Source organism: Scatophagus argus, chromosome 19 (assembly GCF_020382885.2).
Source record: "Scatophagus argus isolate fScaArg1 chromosome 19, fScaArg1.pri, whole genome shotgun sequence".
NCBI classification, from domain to species: Eukaryota; Metazoa; Chordata; class Actinopteri; family Scatophagidae; genus Scatophagus; species Scatophagus argus.
The window spans coordinates 9,868,190-9,892,246 of NC_058511.1; the positions used below are offsets into that span (position 1 = coordinate 9,868,190).

Here is a 24,057-nt window from a genome sequence, read left to right on the forward strand (position 1 = left end):
TTTATTCAGTGATTATTAAATGATTGGCCATTTAATATAACTCAGACACATATAAAAAATTAACAATTAGGCTTATAGTGCATGCAATCAACACAATACATCACACAAACAGAGAAAAGTGCAAATGTCTTTGTGCCATATATTCTAATACATATCAGGTCTACGCACAGACTGACAAACATACAGTATAATGCAATGTTGAATTGAGTGATATGAATAAAATGCTATGAATAGACAAAATGAAAGCATAAATCAACTGGATACAATAGAAATTTCATCCAGTGGTTCCCAACCTTTTTTGTAAGATCCTGTCAAATGATCTCTACCCGCTCATCAACACCACCAGTTGTGTACCAAATGCATTAATTTGAATCAACATCAGTATAAAAGTGGATATAACTATGGATGTTTTAATATCTTCACAAGATAACAAGATTTCATTTACACTACTACCACATGACTTATAGTGCTTTCAACATTGCTTATAGCTAAGTATTTCATTCCTCTTGTCTCTTTCTAGCTAGTTTTCACAGAGTCTTTGTTGCAGTTAAGACACCTTAAAATACCCAAATCAATTGTTATAGCTGATTCAATATGTGGATATATTTTTTGAATTAAATCATTAAATCAGATTTTTCAAATTATGTGAGCTACTCTAGTCTCTCCACGTACACCTCAGCAGAAATACAAGCACACCTGGTTAGGAGTCATGTTTTATCAACTGGGACTCCCTCCATCAAGACTGTCCTTGTTCAGACCTGTTCATAAATCCATTTTACATTATTGCAATCCAGAGCAGCAAAAGTATCATTCCTGCTGGGTTTACAAACCAGTGGGTGCAGAGTCTGCTTGCTGTGTTGGTATTCTGACAAGTGACAGTCGGCGTCTTCATCATCTCTCTGATTGTGCCATTTTTGTAGAAAGACAAGTTAAACTGTGAAAAAAAGATGGAGAAATTCTTCTTTTTTTTTGTAACACTGAAAAGCCGGCTTAGTTGTTCAGTGATGACAACTTAAATGTCACATGTTGTACAGCAAGACAAATAAAGACTTTGTGTCTCTATGGTCATTAGATAAATACATTGAAATTGGGAAAAAAAATTGAAATTTAACATTTTAAAATCACAAAATTGCAGTTGCTTATACAGGCAGTTCGCAGGTAGTTCTCTACATGCAAATCCAAATGAATTAGTTTGCCATCTATAAAGCATAAAAAAGATGAGAAACTTTCAGGGGAATAACTGAGGAACAGATAAAGGACTCTGCTTTATAAACTAAAATTCCTCAGCAAAATATGCATTGCTTCTTTACACTTGAGGTAGAAAAGAAAAGACACAATCAAACTATTACTTACATTGTCATCAGATATCATTTGAATTTGCGGTATGGTCTTTAACAAACTCTCATACTCAGCAATCTCATCAAGGTCCAAGGTTGGGTTCTCCTCAGTCATCCTGTCAGAAAATAGCACAAATAGTACAGTTACTTCGGTGTCAAAAATATATACAATAGTATATAATACTAATATTTAATAAACTAAACTAATATACTAATATTTCGTGAAGGACTGCATCTGGTCTTACTGGTAGCTTGTGTTTAACAATGGAAATGTTGTATTTGGGTGGCTGATGCATGTGGTGATCTTGATTGCGGGGTAGTAGAATAGGAAGGCCAGGCACATCTCATCAGTAGTTGCTAACCCCATCTGAAGGAGAAAACATGGAATATGGCAGGTATGCCACAAAGTTTGATACATATGGACACCACTGATTTGATCTGAAGCACATTTTATATGTACTAACTTTAGGTCACACAGTATTTACTGACCTTAGTGACTCCGCTGCGACTGGTAGTGCTGTAGGTACATTCCACTGCTATCTCATCACCCTAGAATGGGAGACAAGCAATGTGGCATCATTAATTATAGAGCACTGTTAAAATTATGTCATAGCCCCAAGTGCTAACAACCTAGCAAAAAAGCCTGGTGATACATGGGTTTAACATATGGCCACAGAGGCAAAGGGGACTTACCTGCTTGATGGTCTTAATGTTTCCCAAACTGACAATCTGCTGTAACTCAAAGTTGTAGTTTTCATTGAAATCCAAGAAGTCGATCTGCTTTCCTTTTCTACAGAGAGACAGAGAAGAAGTAACACTGTAGCTTACAAGAAAACAAAGGTACAATCAACATCCAACCTCAGCCCAAAACTTGATTTTATTCCACAATACAACTATCCCAAACAAATGATTTCATATTTCATAGTTATCAACAATTTGTTATTTTGTTTTTATATAGAGTCAAAATATGTAAATCAGTTTTTAATTCTTTGTCTTAGATACAGACCAACAGAAGACAAATGACCAGCATATCTCTCTTACCTGTAGTGACCAACTCTGACTTTCCTCCCAGCCAAGTGAGTGTGCAGCAGGACAGCGAACACTTGGAGGTCAGGCAGAGGATTCACAAGCTATGGGGTAGAAAGACTATCAGGGTCACAGTCACAGTCATAAACAAAAAAAAAAATATCTCTTAAGTTGCCTGTAATAACCACTGCTACAGTTTGAAAACCATACTGAAGCACAACTGACCTGGGAAAAGACAGTGGTGTTACACACACCATAGGTGTGGAACTGAGTGGCTTTTGGAGGGATGTTATACTGCAGATGATCAAATGGCAGCAAACCTGTGCTCAGGATGCCCACATCATGCTGCTGGGGATGGGTTATAGGCCTATAGTACAGTCTCATTCCCGAGCTGTCTGTCCTGCCTTCACACACATGCACACACACACACACACAGAAAGATATTTTCAAATGTTGTCCAATGTTGTGCAGAATAAAGAAATGAAGACATATACTCTGGGACTCTGTTTATGCAGCATGTAGCACTGTGTTAGTATCAATGTATCTGTGTGTAAAGTTTTTCATTAATAATTTGTTCTGGTGGTCTTTTGAAAAGAAATTCCACCAATTTTACACATTAAAGTAAATTTACTCATCATGGGAAATATACTACTCGGCCTGTAAAAACAGATCCACAATGTCCTCTGTGGCCCTGAAGCAAGCTCTGTCAAGTCTGAGAAAACAACCCATGTGATGTCATCAAGGTTATTTGATTACAGCAACTTTTGGAGTGGAGATTTGGCACTTACAAGAAGGAATCTAGAAGGCACTGACGTTTTAATGAAATTTTGCTATTGGTTAGTTAAGTGGTTAAAAGTCAGGATATCCCATCTGCTGCTTCAATTCAGTCCTTTCTTTTTTAATCTGTCTTTTGTGAGGACCCCATCTTTATGGAAGCCCAATACTGAAGGGCTGGAGAACCCAAACTACACTGGTGCCGCTTACTGAACACAGCAATTGAATGCACAGTATGTAGTTTCTGCCATCAGGGATCTCTTAATAAAACCTAAACTAAAGACTTAAGAAGCATGGGGTCAAGGTTATGTTAAGATGTTACTCACACTCTTAATGTTCACAGAAGAAGTTATGTTGTAAAGTTGTATTCCCATTAGGCTTAGTTACTTTCACAGTCTTCCCTCCTCACTCACTGACTCTTTGACAACCAAATAAAACGCAGTGTTTCTAGAAATATTAATGCAGAAATGCCACATACTATGTCTTCAAAACATTAAATCCCTCCTAGAATCAATAAATAACAAATCTGTATTTACCTTTCTCCTCGTTAGGATTATTGTAGTGGATTTCCAGTCTATAGAAAGTATCACTGTTCTCACCTCCGATAGGAATACCCATATCTTCTGGAAGCTCAAACACCTGAGGTTTCCGGGATAAATGGTGGCTCAAATTACACAAGGACAACACTGACATGAACATAGACAGATGAAGACCATAACAACAACAAAATATATCTATTTTTCAGAAGTGGACCCTTGATTCTCCCTCACCCCTCCTCCCACTGCCCATGCAGCCACCACCATAAAGCAGGCATCCCCTGTGTCACCCATGTAGCACGGCTTGTCGTATGGTTCCGTCACAAAGGAGGGGCAGCGGTACAACAACATGTGATGAACAATGTCGTGGTGCTCAATCACTGGTTCAACCTAAGGGAAAGTAAGAAGAGAGTTGGTACAGTTTATTTTTAGGTGTGGGACAACTTTTGCATTATGCTATGCCTATTTAATCCATAATTATAAAGGAAGACATGACACTTACCTAAACTGTATCAGTGTTCGCATTGTTAATACTTTTGTTTTTCATTTGCAACCCCAGTTTACTCAAAAGTTAATAGTAGTATGCTGCGCAAATCAAACACCTCATGTAATGAATATCATATTTGCTAATTCTAAAGAGAGAAGAATAGAGAGATAGAGAGAATGATCACCATATATATATGATGTTTTGTATTTAAGGTTGGAAACTTCATGACCTTGCAGTGGTAGTAGGTTTGATTGGAAGGGACAGCGATCTGTAAAAAAAACAAACAAGCCAAACTATGATGTATTCCAGCTCTTTTGTTAGAACAAACATATGTTGTCAGTCATTGCCATTACTGATGTATATTACTCTTACATTGTCCACTATGGCACTGACATACTTGGCGTTGGTTAAGGCTGTCTTGGGCCTGTAATTCAGCAGGTTGACTTCCTTGACGCCCCTACGGGACCCATGGTAAGAGATCTCATCTGTTAGTCCGTAAGCATAGATCAGTTTGATGGGTTGAGCCTATAAAAGAGATGACAACTCTTTAATCAGCAAATATGATAACAATACAAACACAACAACATAAAAGTGCTTTTACTGGGGGAAAACAGCTGTGTCTTGCCCCCAAAAATGAAAAAATTTACAAAGTTCTGACTTTGCAGTTTACTGTGTGCAACCACAAATGTCAGCCAGGTACAATTTCTAAAATGTATAGCATTTCAGGCGTTCAATGCAAAACAAAATCTTGTGTGCCTCCTTCTGTTGTTTTCATTGTCTCCATATCTGAAAGGAAAGGAACATTCAGGTGGATCTGACAAAAGAGCCCATATAACAGAGTTTACATAAATACAAGCAGGAAACTTGAGCTTTACATAGCAAAACAAAAGATGGTATAGCGTTACAAATAATGAGCCACAGCAGTGGAGAAAAGTTGAAAAGATTTTGATTTGAGTTAAGGCCCCATGGTGTGAAACAATTAACAAGATTTAAGTGAGATTTAATAAGCTAATGAGGGATGTTGGACTACAAGCATATTATTAACGTGGAAACAGGAGCCTCCTAGATATGGTCATGTTGTACCATTCTCACAAAACATAGTTCATACTGCTTGTTTTGGTTTCTTCTTGTTGTTTTTTTATTGACATTATATAAAAATCTCAAAATAATGTGTGAATGTCTTACAGTGATATGGAAGTCTTGGTCATCACATGACTGGATGGACCTCTGAAAGAGCATGATAGTTTGACCGTCGGTTTCATGCACAGAGAGAAGAGTGTAGCTCTGCTTCTCGTCCACCAAAGGCATGGTGCTCCCTGTGGCGTGATAATCCTGATGGATGACAAAACAATACTTTCAGACATTTTTTCAATATTTAACAATATTTAAAGATATCAAAGTATGGAGAAAATACTAAAACAAACTGCTACACATTTAATTATTAATATCTGGTAACATCTTACTTTGAAGTAGCTTCCGCTGGGTCCAAGTCCCCCCATGACAATATCTGACCCCTGCATCTCGCCATTGGGACTGAAGCCAAAGCCCACCCAGCCTGTTGTGTTAACTGCCAGTTTGAAGGTAATGTTCCCTTGCAGGTCATCAAAGCCCCACTTCAGGCAGACTAAATGGTTCTGGTCCAGGTACTCCTTGAAGGGCAAGTCATGGTCCAGTGCCTCTACTTTTTTTGACCCGACCAAGAACAAGTAGAGGAAAGGAAGCAGAGAGTGCATGATGTCTCTGTGAAGTTGGAGACCTGCAAAATGCACTCAGTCTCTTCTAAGCAGCCAAATACCCTCCCACCCTCCTCAGAGACACACCTGGTTGCTAGATGGACTCCAGTGATACAGCCAAAAAATGCGCAGTCATGTAGCATTTGCCCTTGTATAACAACAAATCTTTTATTACACATTAGCTCCAGTGGTCTCAATCACATTCAGATTTTTGTGTTAAATTCCACTTTCAAACATGAGGATTTCTTCTTATTGTCAAATCAGAAAATTCACAGTTTTTAATGTCAAAGCAGTGAAAACCTTCAGCCTCCCAAGTCTTTCCAAATAATTACACATTCATAGTGTCTATCTGTTTTTCTCAACAAGCTGTGGTCAGGTGGGCTGCGGACTTCATCTACTTACAATAAACTTTTCTCTCAGCTACTGCCTCATTGGTATCAACCTGTTCCACCGGTTCTCTTGAGACCACTGCTGGCCTCAGGTGTTTTGATATATGAGCAGGTGACGAGGAGGGAGCAGGGATGAAAGCTGTACCTCTCATTATAGCCAGAGTAAAGGTTGTCAATGTACTGACTCTGGCTGAAATGAAAGGAATGCCTCTTAGCAACCCTCCCACGTGACTGAAGCCAGAACACTTTCATCTCATATCATTCTGTGAGTGTCGTTTTCAAACCCTCAGCACTAAAAGTCACTGCTCAGTTATATTATTATTTACAGTGGCACTTACACTTTAACAGAAATGTCAGCTGCTTTCAGCCATATGTCACTGGCACTTCTGCTTTCTTACTGATAGTGCTTAATGCTTACAGGGCATTCACTTTCTTACCGTGTTCTCTTCTTTTACACCTCAAAACTTCAAATATTGTTGGTGCAAACTAACATCCTGAAAGTCGCCTAACAGGCGGTAAGTGGAAATTAAAATTACAGATTCAGCAACTGCAGTTTAACCAATTTCAAAGGTTTTTGGATTATATTACACTTCATGACACTTCAAACTCTCTCAGTGATTAAACTTAAACTGGAACTTCAATTCAGTGTCTCATATGCAAACAATTAACATTTTAAGCCATTTTAACCCCGACATTTTCAGTGTAGGTGAGCAGGCTTGAATTCTCTTTAAAAATCTTGTGTTTTATAGTACACAAGACTGATGACGAAAGATGTGTTACCACCTCGCTGGGGATGTAATAGCACACACAGTCCAGCAGAGGCTGACTTCAGCACAATAAATAAGCTCGGGGGTAACTCCCCTCAGCTGTTGCCAGCTGTTAATAACGCTGAAAGTAAAACATGGATGTTTTCTAAGATATCACTTCAAAGCAGTAAACACACTATAGTAGCTCCACGAGATTATAAACCGGAACTTTGATCATTGTTTTGCCTTCAGAATAAAACAATAAGTAGTTTTGGAAAACTCACCACAAACCATTGAAAATAAGAACAACAACTAAATTTTAAGAATTAAATATTGAGAATTTTTAAAGAAAACGTTTGTATGTCTACTTTTATATCACAAGTGTTAAACGTGGGAGTGATGCTATTATTATTGTAATAATGATAATAATAATTAACTGCTTTTATAGGTGTTAGTTTTTTACACATGGATGAATAATGATTTGATGAATAATCATATTAATAATATTTGAACTAGTCTGGTCTTGGAGGGCCGTATCGGACAGTACCTTTCCGGTTTGTCTGCGCGGTGCAGGTCACTCCCTCTGTACTGTCAGCAGCTCTCTACCAGCTTCAAACTTGCCGTCGCTCTGTTACCAGTCTGATCCCAGTCGCACAGTCTGTTGTTTTTTCCTCCTTCCTCGGGATTTGAATTTTTTAAAGTGACAAACTGCTTTTAGTAATGTGTTAAAGAGTGCGGCTCGGCGGCTCTACACCGGGAGGAATTACCGTGTTTTCTTCGTCTTTGGTTGAAAAACAGCGGGGGGAAATGTCCAGCTGAGGGTTGGAAATCCTGAAAACCGCAGGGCCTGTTTTTGTAATGATTGATCAAGGCTTCGACAATGGCGGTAAAGGTAAGCCAGACAACTTCTCTCGGCTGTTTTAACGTCAGCCTCGGTTGTATTACCTTCGCCAGTCGTCGTTATGTGAATGTTGCAGTTTATGGTCTTGTACAAGTTCGGACGGAGTTTGTGGCATTGGGTTTTACAGTGAACACTCGATAACGTACATATTAGGACTCAAAACGTTTCAATGCTGCGCTTTAGAAGCGTGTAACTAACGCTGAAAATGTATTTTGAATTCGGTAAGTGACATCAGTGTTTTCTGCTGTTACATGGAAAATGTGTCTCATTAAGAAAGTGTCTTGTGACATTTTACTACCTTTCCACTGCGGGTCATTTCTACATCCGCGGAATGCTGGGAAATGTAGTTTTTTTTTTGGTGGTGTAGTGTATGGCTATTTGTTCATGCTGTACAGTATGTATGAGTGATTGTGGTTATTGTTATTGTTCATCTTCATCGTGGAGGGTATAATCTTCATCAATACAATTATTTTTATAATAATTTGAGTTTCTATTTTTAATAGCTATTATAATAACACGTAATATGTGGCTATTTGTATTATATTTGTGGTTCCCCCTCCAGACAAGTGTAGAAATACTCTGCTTATTGTACTTAATTGTGTGAGATAATTTTCACACCACACATTTTGCTGTTTAAACAGTTTTCAAATGCGCTTTGCGCCGTTGCAGTCGTTGAAGAATAGAGAATCTATGACTATACAAATATTGTTCATCTCACTCAAGTTCTCTTTCAAGTTTTACTGGTTCACACAAGATGTGTCCCACTTCATCTGAAAACCACACTGGACTGAGAGTACTGGAGGTTTTCGGTTTCACGGCATCACAATTGCATGTGGGACCACAATCGACTTCCAAACTAGTTGTAAACACATGTTTATGTCAGATGTAAAGTGAGCACAACGAAACATTTCACCTCCTGCAGGTCAATATGAAAGCAGCTAATAGTGTCAGTCTGTCAAAGGCCCAACACCAAAGTGAAGTAATATGTAAAACATTTTCTTGATTTGGGGAGGACTTCACATTTAAATAAACAATGTGCAGATCACACCATGCTGTCAAGCTAAGAAGGTCAAGAACATCCTTGGCCCCCGAAATGCTTTCACATAAGGAAAATAATAACTGAGCCAGCAGAGTTGAGGCTGTGGCTTCGCCTCCTGGGGATTGGCAAGCTTAGACTAAAATAGGTCTTGGTTCAAGGAAGAACACATAGTTTTGCATTCCATCTCAGGTGTTAATGAACAAGTGAGATAGTCACACACTTTTGAATAAGAAGTGGCAATCCAAGTGAATTTGGAAAGTCAAATTTATGAAAATAAGTGAGTCACTAAGCCTGAAAATCACCTATGAAGTGAACTGTGAAAGATGCAGTCAAATTTAAGATATATTTCATTCTTTTGCCGCTCACTGTCCCGTGGACTGGCCTCTGGCCTTGTTTTTGGTTGATACTGGTGCCTAGTTTAGAGTCAGCATAAATTACCCAGAAGAACTAGTTTGACTTGTTTCAATGTGCCAAGATTTTTCTCTATTAGAGTTAGAATATTGACTGAGTACATCTGGGTGAGTTGCTGTATGTGTGTAAATGCACATGAAAATATGCGTGCTGTCTTCATAAAAGTGTGTATGCAACACTCAGTAAGTTTTTAATGTTTTTTTTTTTTTCTTTCTTGATTGCATTCAGGCAAAAGTTTTATATGATTTCACTGCTGAGCCTGGAAACAACGAGTTGACGGTGAAAGAAGGCGAGACAGTCACTATCACCAATCAGGTAAATTTATCTCAGAGCTTCCCTGTATCTCTGCTCTACACAGTGCAGATGCAGGGTGCAGGATCCCACAGCCTGCTGCTGCATTTTTATTTGTCTTTAGTTGTCACATACATTCAGTTTAGATCTTACTAGTTTTTTTAATTCAGGTTTTTTACGTGCGGTTTTATTGTCAGTGATTTTGTTGGCAGATCCTGGTTTGTGTACACAATGTACATTTTACATTGTCTTATTAAGAATTAATATGGGCCTAATTTCTTTTGTCACTACTGTCATTGCAGAAGAGTGGCAAAAGGCAAAAATAGATTATAGCATGAAGTTTCAGTTTACTTTTTAATTCTTTTCCAATACGTAGTTTTTTTTATGAGTGGTGTTCTAGCATTAGTTAACTATAATAGCTTTGGGTGTTGTAGCCTCATGTTCATGTGACTCTTGTGTATCACTGCCATTGAAAACCAATAAATCTACGAAGGCACATGATCTCAAGTTGTCTGTAAATGATGAGAGTCACAAACATGTACAGAGGAAGGAAGGACAAAAGGGAGAAAAGAGAGGGAGCAAACATGATGTCATTAGAGCCACTCGCCAGCAGTTCAAAGGTCACTCACTGTGTGCTGACCTGCATAGTTTTCTAATCAAAGTCGCTCTTTAAGCCTGTCAGAGCCTACTGTATAAGGAAAACAGGATCTTGTTTTTCTTCACTGAATGAACTGACAGTGGAAGAATTTGTCCTGGGAACTTTCAGTGTGTTTACAAATACTTGGTTAACCTGGTTCCTGTCAGGTTTTTGCTCCAGCCTGAATTCTTAAATGCCATGTGAATGGGAAACCTGGTTTCCTTATTTGCAATAACACATTAAGAGAAGCACTCTTACGGCAACACAGCTGTACTTCTCTGGAGAAACGTGTTTTCTCCAGGTTTTCCACGCAAATGCATGTGCATGTGAAATACTTGGAACAGGATCAAAGGGAACATCATCACGTGTTGCAGTGTGTCTTTGTCTTTGCAACAAATTTAAACCAGACTTAAAACTCAAGTAAATACGTTGTAATGTAATGTAAGCTGCTTTTCAGACAGAAAGACATTAAGCATTACTGCTTTTTTACTGTCCTCTTACTATCAAAAAAAACCAAAAAAGATTTAGGCTGGAGCATTGTTTGAAAAAAAAAAAAATAGAGAAACATTAGCTGAAATGTGATTACTAACCAGTTGCATGAAAGTATGGGTTTAATCAGGCTACTGCAGTGCATTTAAACACACTCTCAGGTTTCTATAAATCCCCTCCCAATATCCTGGTCTTTTGCGTGCATGTGATTGCAGACATCTAGTCTCTGCGGTCCCTCTTGTTTATGTTGAAGTGTTGTTTTGGGTCTTTATCTGTCTCAGAATATTGGAGGCGGCTGGATTGAAGCACAGAACTCCAGAGGGGATATTGGACTGGTGCCGGAAGACTACATTGAGGTAAGATGGACAGTCACTTAGAGTATGGTGCTGATTACATCTCACATCCTACATATTTATAGTATTTCCAAGAAGATTACCTTGAGCAAAGCTGTCTGCTATCTTTCTTTGCGGTCAAGTTGTAGTATCAATATCATAGTGCAATCAAAATGTAACATTCCACCCTGTCTGTGCCTCTATCTGTCATTATAAACAAGAATATGTTTCTGCAATGACTACAGACTGTGTTGCTGTCTCTTGCCTGAAACTAAAATCACAACAGGATGTGCCTCCTTCAGGGTTTTGCTGATTAGGGGGTTTGTGTGTGTGTGTGTGTGTGTGTGTGTGTCCAGCTGGATCCAACAACTCTGACTTCACCATGAGGATGTGATTCACTCTGAAGACATTCAGAAAGAGACACAAAGAGAGTTTGATTAAAAGTAAACTCCGTGAAGTCTGTTTTGTAGCTAAGCCTCACTCTGACCAGCAGTTAATGCAACATTTAACGTTTATCTTCACCTGCTTTGCTTAACAAACAAGTGAATCTGTTTGTCTGACGTTAAGTTACTTCCACAGCCGTCCCCAGCCTGTTGTGATTTTGTTACTAAATCTTAAAATCCCTGATGACAATTGCACTTGTAGGTTGTGTAATACCTAGTGAAAAACACCAGGGCACAAACCGTTTGTCGTGCAGCTACTTTCTATTTCAGTGCACCCTGCTGGTAAAAAGAAGATCTACAAAAACAAGTTTTTGAACTATAACAATAACCAGAAGAATTAAGTGCGGTGTCCTCATTCAGAAGTATGAAAGCAGATTAAATGTGTAAATTTAAGTACCATCAGTACTGTCAAAGTTTGGATAAACAGGGAAAGTTAGAAACCCAGTTTGCAACGCCAGGGAATACCAAGGAGTCATGATTATATTACCAGAGAAGAATGTATCTTTAAAAGTCATTAAATCACACTGGAATAATGGGAATGTTTTCTGTCTCCCTCTCTGTCTTTTATCCTTACATTTGTAGGTCAGTAAGCAGTTTCCATCATTCCCAGGAACAGGAGTCCCAGCACCTACGTCGAGTGTTGGAAATGAAGCATATCAAGACCTCTCCATCTTTGATGCCTACGCTCCCCAACCAACACCTGCACAAAACCTGGTACTGCACTCACCTAATGAAGGCATGGGTGTCATATCAAATGCCTGTTTCTTTTTGGCTAATTACTGACCTAAAGTCAAAGTGATAAGTTATTATACAGCCACAACTTCTTTAAAGTCAGCGGCTCAGAAAAGTTCCGGGGAAGTATGCACAAATACATACATACAACGCCATGCGCAGTGTACCTGCCGTGTTCCCATTGTTCCACTCAAGATTAACTGTGACGAGGTGATATTGTAGAAAGAGCCAAAAGCGGAAGTGAGCAGTGACAGTTTTACTGGTAGTTTTATTCGTGCAGTATGTACAGACTCCATAGATGCAGAAGTGAGAGCAGCTGCTGTGGAAGAAGACCGTGACTGACTGTGGTCCTGCCATTTATAACCTATGGTGCAAGTTTTAGTTAGAGTGAAACGGAAATGAGTGGAAATAGGTGCAGCAAAACCGTGGTCGTTAGTAAGGAGGAGGTTCGGCGAATATGAGCAAACTGCTGGATCAGTAGAAATTTGGACACAGTAAGTTGATGACTCAGTGCAGGAAATGTCTCTCTCTCTCTCTCTCTCTCTCTCTCTTTCTCTCCACCCACTCCCACTCCCACACTCACTCACATACACACATCTATGTGCAACAGCATTTTAACTCATCCCCTGCTGAGTGTAAACCTTCACTGCTGGCGCTTTGTGATGATGTTACCTTCTTTTCCCTTTAAGGTGGATGCTGGGGGCTTAAGTCCCCAGCCGGACACCCCTGACACCCCAGTTTCCCCCTACCTTTCGTCCCCCGATGAGGTAACCGCCACTTGAGGGGTGGTGGATGAGGCCAGTGGCATGAAACCAAGCTCTCCACCTTCACCCATTTTCTGCCCCAAGTCCCCTCCGCTCTTATTTGTCTTCTTTGGCAAATTCCCCCTCCTACTGCCTGCAGACAGCATGATCTCACCCTCCCCGTTAACCTTGCACGACAGTGCACACATACTCACACATCACCAATCGACTCTCACACCCTTTATCTCGATTGTATGAATCAGCACCAGAGCGAAACTTTAAAAGCTTGAAGATCAGAGTCATTGATCTTCATATTTCACATCCAATCGACCAATCACACTGACAAATCATCATACCAGAACACAAACGTGTACACCAGATGATGACCAGGATTTCATAAATGGTCCTTAAATTGTTTCAGTGCCATTTTAACTGGCTGTTGTACAGAATGTTGTCTTTATATGTACAGTGAAGTTACTGGAAAAATGCTGTTGTTCCTCACTGCCTCTCTGTGTTTATTGTGTCTGGGTAATTGCAGCAGGTTTTTGTGATGCTATCTGTTCATTTGCAGTATTTTTCTGTGTGTCTATTTGCATCGTGCTACATTGAATATCCCTGCATCACTTGGGTTAACAATACGTTAACAGCAAACTACATAAGGGACACAGTATACACTCTATTGCATGCCCATGCACATAGGTTTTCATATGTATGTATTTCTGCCTTGCAAGCATGGCATGTATTTGCATTTTCAGCCGCCTGCTGGTACTGTAAATAAAATAGTGTGTTTGAACTTGAGAATGGCAGTGCTTGTGTTTGAATGTGGTCGTTCATCACTGTAAGCATATGTCTACTCTCAGATGTCCAGTATTTGGGTAGTTATTGCGTATGTTAAGCAGCATTTCCAAACAACACAGTCACAGTTGAGATGATCCGTGTCAACAGACTCCAGGTCTGCATCACATCTTTGATAAAGCATCACTCTTGACAGCTTCTCCTTTAACAGACTGTCCCCTCCGTCTCCACACTTCATGTGTCATTTCTCTGCTTCTTGCCCTCATTTTCTCTTTCTCTCTCTTGTCTCCGCCAGGCTAGTAACGGTAATGATCCCTGGTCAGTGTGGAACGCAGAGAACTCGAGCGGCGCAAACAACAACAACTGGGCATCCAATCCAGAGGGCACCCAGACGGGGAGGAACGCTGCTGACCCCTGGGGCCAGGGCCACCCTCAGGCTTACCAGGGTCCAGGTAGGAAGACACTTTTCAGTTAACAAACCTGGTTGGTGTTGGACTCACTGTTGGAATGTGTCACTACAGTAAAAACACCTCTCATCTAGTGCTGTTTTTGTTGAGTTCCTGTAGTCAAACTTGCACTTCTCAGTACTGCTATTCAAATGTCAGGACAACTTAAATTAGGAAATAAAGAATATGCTGCATGTATGTCATTGTATTATATTTATTTGCCGTAAAATATTTAACATTATAATTTACTTGAGTCAGACATAATAATCTAGAAAATGGGGATTACAGAGACGCTACACCATAATGTCCTGATGTGGTTGGAGACATGGAGAGGTCACACGCTCTTTTTAGCTCTTGACATCATTATGTTGCTGAACAGTTGAGCCAGCTGTTTACACATTGTTTGCTTTTTAAGCTGTCATAGTGAGGACATGATAGAATATATGACCGCAGTGGATGGGGTTGTTCGGGAAAGCTCCATCCTGAGTATTGCTGATGAACCTTTTGGAGGTTGCGACCATCATTAAGCAAGCAACACAGACAGGTCATGTGAATGGCTTGTGAATTGTGTTGTACATAATTGTATAACATTCATAACAGCCTTGTCTGATGTGAGAGTCAGCTACCTGTTGCTACCTGTTTTGGATTCTCGATCAATGAATGGTAAAATATTAAATGTATTGACTTTGTGCTGTTCCTGAGAGGAATAAGAATATCTGCAACTATGATTAAGTTTGCTGGTCATAGGATATGAGATTATTTAAATATTTATGGATTTAAAAATGTGTTCGACATCTAATCTTTTACTCTTTTCTCCCTTTAACCTTGGAAGAAGCATGTTATGTTCACACCCAGGATGTTTTTAAAACCCAATGATTCACACAGTGAAATATATGTCAAGTGGTCCTGGCAAATCATAAATAATAACAGCTTTCCTGAAGCACCAGGCCAGGTTTCCATCTTAGAGGAATACAAGAAAGAGTTTTCTTTATACTCAGGGTATAATACTGTTTCCTCTTTTTATTTAACCTGACAATAACTGAAGTACTTTGAGAAAATTCTCCAAACTCTCTGATCTGGTACTCCAGGTAGTTTGATCCAGTGTTTATTATTTGCAAATACTGTTTAACCCAAGTCTTTACAGATTTGGGGTGAATTAAACTCCCAGATGTGGTTCTGCTCGCTCGTCTGTCTCTGCCTCTGGCCAGTCCTCCACACAGATGCTCCAGCATGTGGACAGGACAATCAAGTCATGATTCTGTTTTTTGCCAGACTGGAAAATTTCACCTCACCCATGACTCAGATGGACAAATTGCTTGACCTGTTTTTCAAATTCACCAGTTACTATTGTAGAAACACAACAGGGGGAATAAATGTAAAGGGGAGGAATTAACAAGACTTTTCTTTTCTTTCTCTCTTGTCAAAGACATCTTCCCGTATCCTTACCTTATCGATTACACAGGTATCCTGAGCATCGCCTGATTTCTGTGTGTGCACTGGCAATACTCAGTACTCATCAAGACAGATTTCAGCAATTAGTTTTAGTGATGATGGTTGATTTACATTCTTTGAAGCATGCGTTTGAGGCATTCAGTTTGTATCTTGATATTAACACTATATGTGCACTTCATTGTGATGTGGGAAAGGGACAGTTGTGACTGAACTGAAATTTAAGACAACTGTGACTGGATCATGTTGTACATCTGATGTAATGTGTTTGCGAAAACACTAACATTTATGAGACCTCAGTTGTATTTGGTAGCGTATAATGATGAGATTCAAAATGAGTTGAAGGCTCACAGCACTTCTGCCCTGCAAAAGACAAAGAGCTTTAACTAAAGATGGAAAGAGGCTGAGAAAATGTGGTTTTAGGTTTGCGGCTGGTTAGCCAAATATGGAATAAATACATCAATTATAAGTTTAATGTCTTTTTAGGCAGGTTATTTTACTCTCTAGCTTCAGACAGTGTTAATAGTGTTGGAAATACTTTCACACATTTTGAGGGAATAAGCTTACAGCTCTGCTAAGCTATGCTAGCAATCTTCTAGTCTGACTGTTGGTTTAGCTGTTGTTACATGTTGGTTTAGCTGTCCTCATGTTTGGATTGAGTGACTGTTTATTTCCAAACAGATTTTTGAGTAACAGGAAACAGGTAGAGAAGAGTACTTAGCTAAGACTAACAGGTTTGGAAATTTAACATGCTATTTACTCTACAACTGTTTCTATCATATAATAATAGCTTGTTTAATAAAATAAAATGTCAGCAAGTCAGATTCAGTTTTGACCAAACATGTAGTTATTCCGGCTTTGCAGAGCAGATGTAATGCAGCAACGATCCAGTGATTTCCCAACTTGCCTGTGTGTGTGTGTGTGTGTGTGTGTGTGTGTAAAAAGTCCTCACAAGCTATGAACTAAACCTTATTTTGAGTGCACAGCTGTTAAGAAAATCATGCTATGCAAATGATCTATTATTTTTAGTGGCACTTGGAGAAAGAGAGAAATACTTTTTATTTAGAACTAGTTTCAAATTGTTTGCTTTTGATTTGTCTTAGTGGTACTTGCAGATGCAAATGTTGTTTGAAACTTTGAGCACTTTTAAACCAAACATCACAACAAGTGCAATATTTGCATGTCACTGAGTTAAGGAAGTCCAGTGTTTCTGGTGGCTTATGGGCAAGTTCTGCATCCCCTCAAGCTAGTGCAACTGCATCGCTTACCACTTGCAGCATCTCTTACGAATCAAATGTTTATAACACAGAGTCAGGCTAAGGAGAGTTTTTTTCTACTTATGAAATCAGAATAACCACTAAATTAAGAAATTAACATTTTGCGTTCATCATTTGCAGTATTTTTTCATTAATGGCCACTTTAAATATTAGTCAAGGTTAAGAATTGTTTAATAAACAGAACAGATAAAAATCCTTTCAGTGCTAGTGTTTGATTAATATAACAGAGCAGGAGCTTCTGTTTGCCTCAGTTAATCTTCTTCAGCATTTGTGAATTCTCACACAACACTTACAGTTTGCTTCTTGTACATTTATACGCTGCACAGTATGTTCTGGAAGAACCGAACACATACTTTTTCGTTTGTTTTTGTATTTTAAAACAAAACCGTGTGTGCATCTGGCCTCAGGAGCCGACGATGATGAGTGGGATGATGAGTGGGATGACGTGAAGTCCACTGCAGGCTATGCCGAGTCAGAATCTGGAGAAAGCGGAGCAATACAGAGAGGAGGAGCTCATGCAACTTCAATGAAAATCTCCCTGAACAAGTAAGCCTTAACAAGGTAGTGAGACACAAGGTTTTCACTTGTGGAGTTGTGTTGAAAGAGAAGCAGCAGAACAATGGCTACTTGGACAAGCACTGTAGATCAGTGTGTCTGAAGAAAAAGACTGCACAAATGATTTAGACTATTACAAATTATTAGTAATTAATTAATTAAGCTGATCTGAGTTGACTGGTACTTCATCTGAACTGTGTTCATCCTGTTAGATTTTGGTTTACTGCTTTCATCCCTGTAACACCCAGGATTTCATGTAAAACAACATGTTCAATTCTGTATGTTTGGACCAAGCCACACTGGAAAGCTAATTACATTTAAGGTTATAACAACATCTTCTGTATGTAGTTATTTTTCTGCCTGAATCAACTGTGACATTCATTCCCTTCTTAAAGGCACCCTGTGGAGTTTTTACATTTGGTGTTACTCACAAAAACACATTGTGTGCCTCCTTAAGGTCCAACAAACTTGTTGAATGTCTTCCTTCGTTGTCCAGCATTTGTAAAGTCGTTTCCAAACCCATAAACGGCCAGTGTCACACAGTCACTGGGCATCTGTGGCCCTCATTTTTGCAGTGCGTGTCTTGCACCATTCGCATTAATCAACCCTTGTGGATTTTTTTGGCCAACTGAGCATGTTGAATCACAGAGAGAGCTTTTCAGCTAATGAGTCAGTGCATGAGAACATATATGGATGTGAGGAAAGCAAGCAAACAACTAAAGTCAAGAGCACTGAGACTGAGCAACTGCTGCATGTCTTGGTGTATTACCCCCACCTGTAGTTCAATGTGAATAATGTAAAACCAGTGGTTGAAATGTTTAATGCCTCACATTAAAAGAAATGGCTCCTCAGCTCTACTGTAGATCAAAACTCCACAGGAAACCTTTATTGATTACGATAATGAAATCCTTTGCTTGTTGTGGTTGACATAATAGTGTCGAGTTGAGGGTAATTAGGGCCATCACTTTTCAATCTTCTCTCTCTTTTTGAACAGGTTTCCTGGCTTCTCCAAGTCTGGTCCAGAGCTCTACCTCCTATGCAAGCAGTTTGCCAAAGGCAAAGACAAGATATCGATCTATGTAGGTTTTCTCCAAATTAATTACAATATGCTGTATCATAACACAAAAAAGTAAAATGACTGATGAGTGCATTTACAGGCAGATGCACTTTGCGTTGTCAGGAGGATTAGTACAGTATGTGATGTTATTCTTCCAGTAGTACACTGAACAGCGTTTGATATCATTTCCTCTTTTGCCAATGTGAAATGTTGGTATGCCATTAAAATATAGAGCCGCAGGTTTCAAAATCGTATGTTTTATGCTCAGATTGGAGAAGTTGGTCCAGTGTGGTCTTACCCAGAAACTCAGCTGGACTGTGTGGTGGCCGATCCCAAGAAAGGCTCAAAGATGTACGGCCTCAAGAGCTACATCGAGTACCAAATCACACCCAGTGTAAGTATCCAGTGGCCCTTTTGAGCTTTTAGTATGTTTAACTGGGGATTGAACTGATCTGGAATTTAGACACTGTCCAACACCAAACAACTGCAAGTACACCATCTAAAAATGTATTCCTTATCTGTTTTGCTGCTGATTTGAATAAATGAACTGAAGGTGAGATCACATCTTTTACACATTATGCTCTTTTTCAGGCTCATATTTTTTGTACATTACATTGCATTACATTATTCCTTCTAAAATGTAGCTTGCAGACATTTTACATGCACAAAAAGCTTTATAACACACTAAAGGATCAGGAAAACAAATTATTCTATCTAATAATTATATCTAATACAAAAAAATGGTTAAAATAATGATGAATTGTTTTTCTCCAGTTTTTGTATTTTTTATATTACTTACAGTGCAATAACTTCGCATTATTGGTTTGCAGACCACAAACCGACCAGTCAATCACAGGTACAAGCACTTTGATTGGTTGTATGAGAGGCTGCTTGACAAATTTGGGTCAGCCATCCCCATCCCCTCTTTACCAGACAAGCAGGTCACAGGTAAGCTTGCGACTCTGAGTGACAAATGTCAGACACAAAAATGACGACATGTTGAATCTTATCTTTGTATCCTCCTGTCTGCTCCCTTTGCTCCAGGGCGATTTGAGGAGGAGTTTATTAAGATGCGTATGGAGCGGTTGCAGGGCTGGATGACCAGGATGTGTAGGCACCCGATTATTTCCAGCAGCGAAGTATTCCAGACTTTTCTCACTTACAAGGACGAGAAGGTGTGTTATTTTTCCCCTGCTTTTTTTTTATCAGATTTTGAAGGATCTCTGCTCTTGAGATCGTGTCACTGAACAACTGGGAGGAAAAATTTTCAATTCATTTTTACAGGACTGGAAGATGGGGAAGAGAAAAGCAGAGAAGGATGAGACGGTGGGAGTGATGATATTCTCCACGATAGAGCCTGAAGCACCAGACCTGGATCCCGTGGAAGTGTGAGTATAATTAAACTTTACACCCTAAACCACTGCGAATAGAAAAACCTGTCTTAAAATGCAGACTGCTGACTGCATGTTCACCTCTGTATTATGATTTGTTATATGACAGGGAACAGAAATGTGAGCAGTTCAGCAGGTTTACAAAAGCCATGGATGACGGAGTAAAGGAAATCCTCACAGTGGGCCACGAGCACTGGAAGAGGTGTACAGGCCGTACGTACACACTGCACTGAAGCTAAATAAATGTTTTACCACACACAGACCCCACCTTCACACTGTGCTGTAATTACTGTTTATATCAAAGCCTGCTTGGCTATGTTGAGTATTTTGTCAGCTCAAGAAAAATTCATTCACACACTGTTTTGCATGTTTCATTTCTTCCTCTCCACAGCTTTACCAAAAGAGTACCAGAGAATCGGCAAAGCCTTCCAAAACCTCTCCTCTGTCTTCACCAGCAGTGGATACCAAGGTACAGCACTGAACACAAATATGGCATCAAATGTTATTTTGAGTGACTTATAAAAAGGGCTGTAATCAACACACGGTGGTTGTTGTAATGGTTGTACATGCAGTTTACTGTGCAGCCGTTCTTTATGTGGAAATCTGTTTTGAAACAAACTGGCAAACTGTTAATAAACATGGAGATGACATATTTCAACCCCTTTCCTTTCTGTAGGCGAGTCAACCCTCACTGATGCCATGACAGCAGCAGGCAAAACGTATGAGGAGATAGCTCAGTTGGTGGCAGAGCAGGTAGGTACTGTGCCTGTTGTAACATACTGCAGTACTGCTGTCCTGGCAGGGGTGTGTGATATATTGCACTTGCTTTCCTTTTCAAACAAGGCACAACTTAAAAGCCTCTGATTTGCCACAGGTCTTTATTTTAGACCCGTGTATCAACCACATCGTTGTGCCTTCATTCTCTTAATGACCACAGTATCTCACAATGTCTATGGACATTTCCTGCTTATAGTCAGTGTTTACATTCTGCTTGTGCCGTTTTAATGACCCCCTGTAACTCAGCGTCCTGCTTGTGAAGTCTGTATCTGTAGAGGAAGAAGCCACAGGGAAATTAGTCTCTAGTGTTGACTTTTCTGTGTAGCCTGATCCGTGCTGTGTATAATAAAATCAAACATAGGGCTTTTTTTGATGTCCCAGCAGCTTCCAGAGGGAGGATTCATCTGGTAAGCTTGTGCTCCTCCAGACACGTTCCCCCACAGTGCTCCTGTAGAATTGTTGGCTTTAGTTTAGCAATGCGTAGTAATGGTGAAAGCCTTTGAATGCACACGGTTTCATCTTATGTAGTCTATCTCTTGCATTAACCTGTGAACGATAGAACGACAGCGTCTTTGTTTAGTTAAGCTGTGGGGTTAAAATTAAATTTGAGCAGTTACTCCTGTGATCTAATGTTTCCTTTTATTCTTTCTTATCACTTTCAAATGTTCTTTCCTGTTTTGGATGAAGTTTGTTCCAATTTTAGGTTAAAATTATCCTTTTTGTGTCTGTCTGCTTCCTTTACAGCCAAAGAAAGACCTCCACTTCCTCATGGAGACAAACAATGAATATAAGGGTCTCCTTGGATGCTTCCCGGACACCATCGGAGTCCATAAGGTACTTCAGGAAATAGTTCCTCAAAGGTTTATTAAAAAGCAAATTTAAAGGCACGTTTCATTTATGTACTTGAAGTGGAGTTTCTTCAGGGGCGACTTGCTGTGCTTTGTATGCACCAGTTGGTACTTGGTTACCTTCTGCTGAAATGCAAATATCTGAACAAGGCATCAATTTCTACATTTTCCCTTGTGTGAGTGTCAAATAAATTGTTTCTGCAGGCAGCCATAGACAAGGTGAAGGAGGCCGACAAGCTGGTGGCCACCAGTAAAATTACCCCTCAAGATAAAGTCACCATGGCTAAACGAGTCAGCACCATGTCTTACACATTACAAGGTAACACACTCATTCACAAACATGTAAGTGGTCGGGTTTATCATTTACGTGACATCTGAATCATATTGTTTTCCCTCTCTTGTCTCCCGCAGCTGAGATGAACCACTTCCATAGCAATCGTATCTATGACTACAACAGGGTCATGCAGTTGTACTTGGAGGAGCAAATCAAGTTTTACGAGACGGTAAAGGCATTTTTATCGACCATATCTCACAGTAGACTGGAGTCTGTCCATTTAGTTGCCTTATTACCTGTGGAGCAGTGCCACAGTGCCTGGATACTAAACTGTCACATGACCTCCCTTTGCTTTTACAGATTGCGGAGAAACTGAGACAAGCACACAGTCAGTTCACTACAATGTGAAAACAAGGGCCTTCAGTCTCGCAAGAGGAGTTAAACCAGCTCACCATCCAAAATGTTTTTTTTTTTTTTTTGCTTACTCTGTGCTCTTTTCCCTCCCTATAATTTAAATTTCACTTCCCTCTTGCTCTCACTCTTACCTCCCTCATCTTTGTTGCTCATGGCAACAGTCCCGGTTCATGGTGTCACTTGCATGCACAGCTCCCAGTAGAAGTTAATGTGCAGCAGCTGAAAAGGCTTTGACATCAGTGTGTGTGTGGTTTTTTTCTTTTAAGTGCCAGCAATGAGAGCAGAACAAGACGCAGTATTTACACACACACCCTTTCTTCTGTCCAAGCTCTGCAGCCTTTGACACAGGAAGTGACAGAGTCACAGTTTGTGGCCATGAATCGCTACAATGCGAGTGAGTCCAAGCTTCTCAAACATGGTGCAGAGTTTTTCAGCTATGGGTGCCATCATATGCTCACATTTTATCTGCCAGTTTTAAGCAATACTCTGCAGTTTTTCTATTCATTTTTCCATGTTAAAAATAGTAAAAGAAATGGTTTGTACACATTCTGTTGTCTGCACAGTGATGTAGTGATGCACTGACACCGAAAAACCAAAGCCGTCAGCCCTTGTTGGGTTGATATCTGAATGCAACATTGACAGCAAACCAGAGCTTTACTGTCTTTTCTTCACCCAACATTAAGCCTGTCTAAATGATCATACTAGTATCACTAACGCTTGAGCGAGTCCTAACATCTTCAGTCGACCATTCCTTTCTGAATCCGAGTCTTGGAAGAGCTGAGAAGAGGCAGAGTGTGTGTCCTGTGTGTGTCCACCCTAGTGCCCTTTCATCCTGCACTTCCTCAAGAGCTAACAGGAAGCTCCACCTCCTTCCTGTCTTGCTCATGTGCCTTGCCCCTTTGAGAAAATAGAAATGGTTCACTAAGTTGCCTTCCCCCTCTCCCAGCCTACGTATCATGATAGTGCAGTTTACATTTGAGGAGAGCAGACAAACTGGCATAAATGACACAACTCAAGTTGGGGTTCATATTTTTAAGCGCTGGTGGTGGTGGTGGTGGTGGTGGCGGTGGCGGTGCCAAACATGATTTCGCTCTCCTGGTTCTCCTGAAGAATATTTGTGTTTGTTTTGTTTTGACACGATTACGGTGTTTTATATGAAGGTCTAACTGTAATGTTAAATGTAAGAGTCTGTACTATAAGGAGAGTTTGGGATGGAGCCATGGATTATGTCATGTATGCAGTTTTGCTTTTGATTTTCACCGCTCAGTTTTCAATCAGTCTCTAATCTTGTTCACTCTTCTTTCTTATCACTTGAGACATGAAAAATATTCAGATATATATATATATATATGAATATTCTATTAGACCATTCAGGTTCTTCTTGTCATTGAGATACTATTTTATGTATAGAAGTATTTGCAATACAGTGTAACTCAAAGAGGAGCAGAAATTCTGTTTGATTTATTAAACAATGATTTGTACTCATTGGGACTGTACTTGTTTCTTTGTGTGTGTGTTTGAAAGAAACCTTGTCTCGTTCTCCGTGTGATGTACAACACACCCTGTGCTCTCTGACTTGCTCACAGTAAAGCCCTTATTTGCTGCAGCAGATATTCTTGCGTAGAGATGGACAGGAATGAGAATGAGTCGGCAGCCTGTGCGAAGGGTCAAAGAGTGTGTTTGTGGAGGAGGTGAAAGAGCCCTTTTACCCCATGTGCAGCCCTCACC

General features: G+C 39.8%; 2 protein-coding genes across 4 annotated transcripts; one reads left to right on the forward strand and one right to left on the reverse strand.

Moving 5' to 3' along the window:
* Window positions 1-42: 42 nt before the first annotated feature.
* On the reverse strand, window positions 43-7,687 carry moxd1l (monooxygenase, DBH-like 1, like). Of its 2 annotated transcripts, XM_046374127.1 has the most exons (14): window positions 7,576-7,687; window positions 5,624-5,841; window positions 5,346-5,492; window positions 4,533-4,685; window positions 4,345-4,428; window positions 3,908-4,063; window positions 3,674-3,776; window positions 2,589-2,767; window positions 2,379-2,467; window positions 2,031-2,127; window positions 1,827-1,886; window positions 1,583-1,704; window positions 1,354-1,453; window positions 43-934 (listed from the first exon to the last, which is right to left on the reverse strand). In XM_046374127.1, the coding sequence occupies exons 2-14, from the start codon at window positions 5,678-5,680 to the stop codon at window positions 776-778; spliced, it is 1,506 nt and encodes a 501-aa protein (XP_046230083.1). In that variant the 5' UTR covers window positions 5,681-5,841; window positions 7,576-7,687; the 3' UTR covers window positions 43-775. The 2 variants fall into 2 exon arrangements, with proteins under 2 accessions (XP_046230083.1, XP_046230082.1); XM_046374126.1 differs by lacking the exon at window positions 7,576-7,687 and having other exon boundaries at window positions 5,624-5,933.
* Window positions 7,638-23,815, forward strand: snx9b (sorting nexin 9b). 2 transcript variants are annotated; one of them, XM_046374124.1, is made up of 19 exons: window positions 7,638-7,920; window positions 9,608-9,694; window positions 11,078-11,152; window positions 12,154-12,285; window positions 12,993-13,070; window positions 14,137-14,293; window positions 17,421-17,559; window positions 18,563-18,647; window positions 18,894-19,019; window positions 19,456-19,573; window positions 19,670-19,800; window positions 19,910-20,013; window positions 20,126-20,229; window positions 20,408-20,485; window positions 20,693-20,769; window positions 21,538-21,627; window positions 21,846-21,960; window positions 22,053-22,144; window positions 22,276-23,815. In XM_046374124.1, the coding sequence occupies exons 1-19, from the start codon at window positions 7,909-7,911 to the stop codon at window positions 22,321-22,323; spliced, it is 1,848 nt and encodes a 615-aa protein (XP_046230080.1). In that variant the 5' UTR covers window positions 7,638-7,908; the 3' UTR covers window positions 22,324-23,815. The 2 variants fall into 2 exon arrangements, with proteins under 2 accessions (XP_046230080.1, XP_046230081.1); XM_046374125.1 differs by lacking the exon at window positions 12,993-13,070 and having other exon boundaries at window positions 7,640-7,920.
* Window positions 23,816-24,057: the final 242 nt, after the last annotated feature.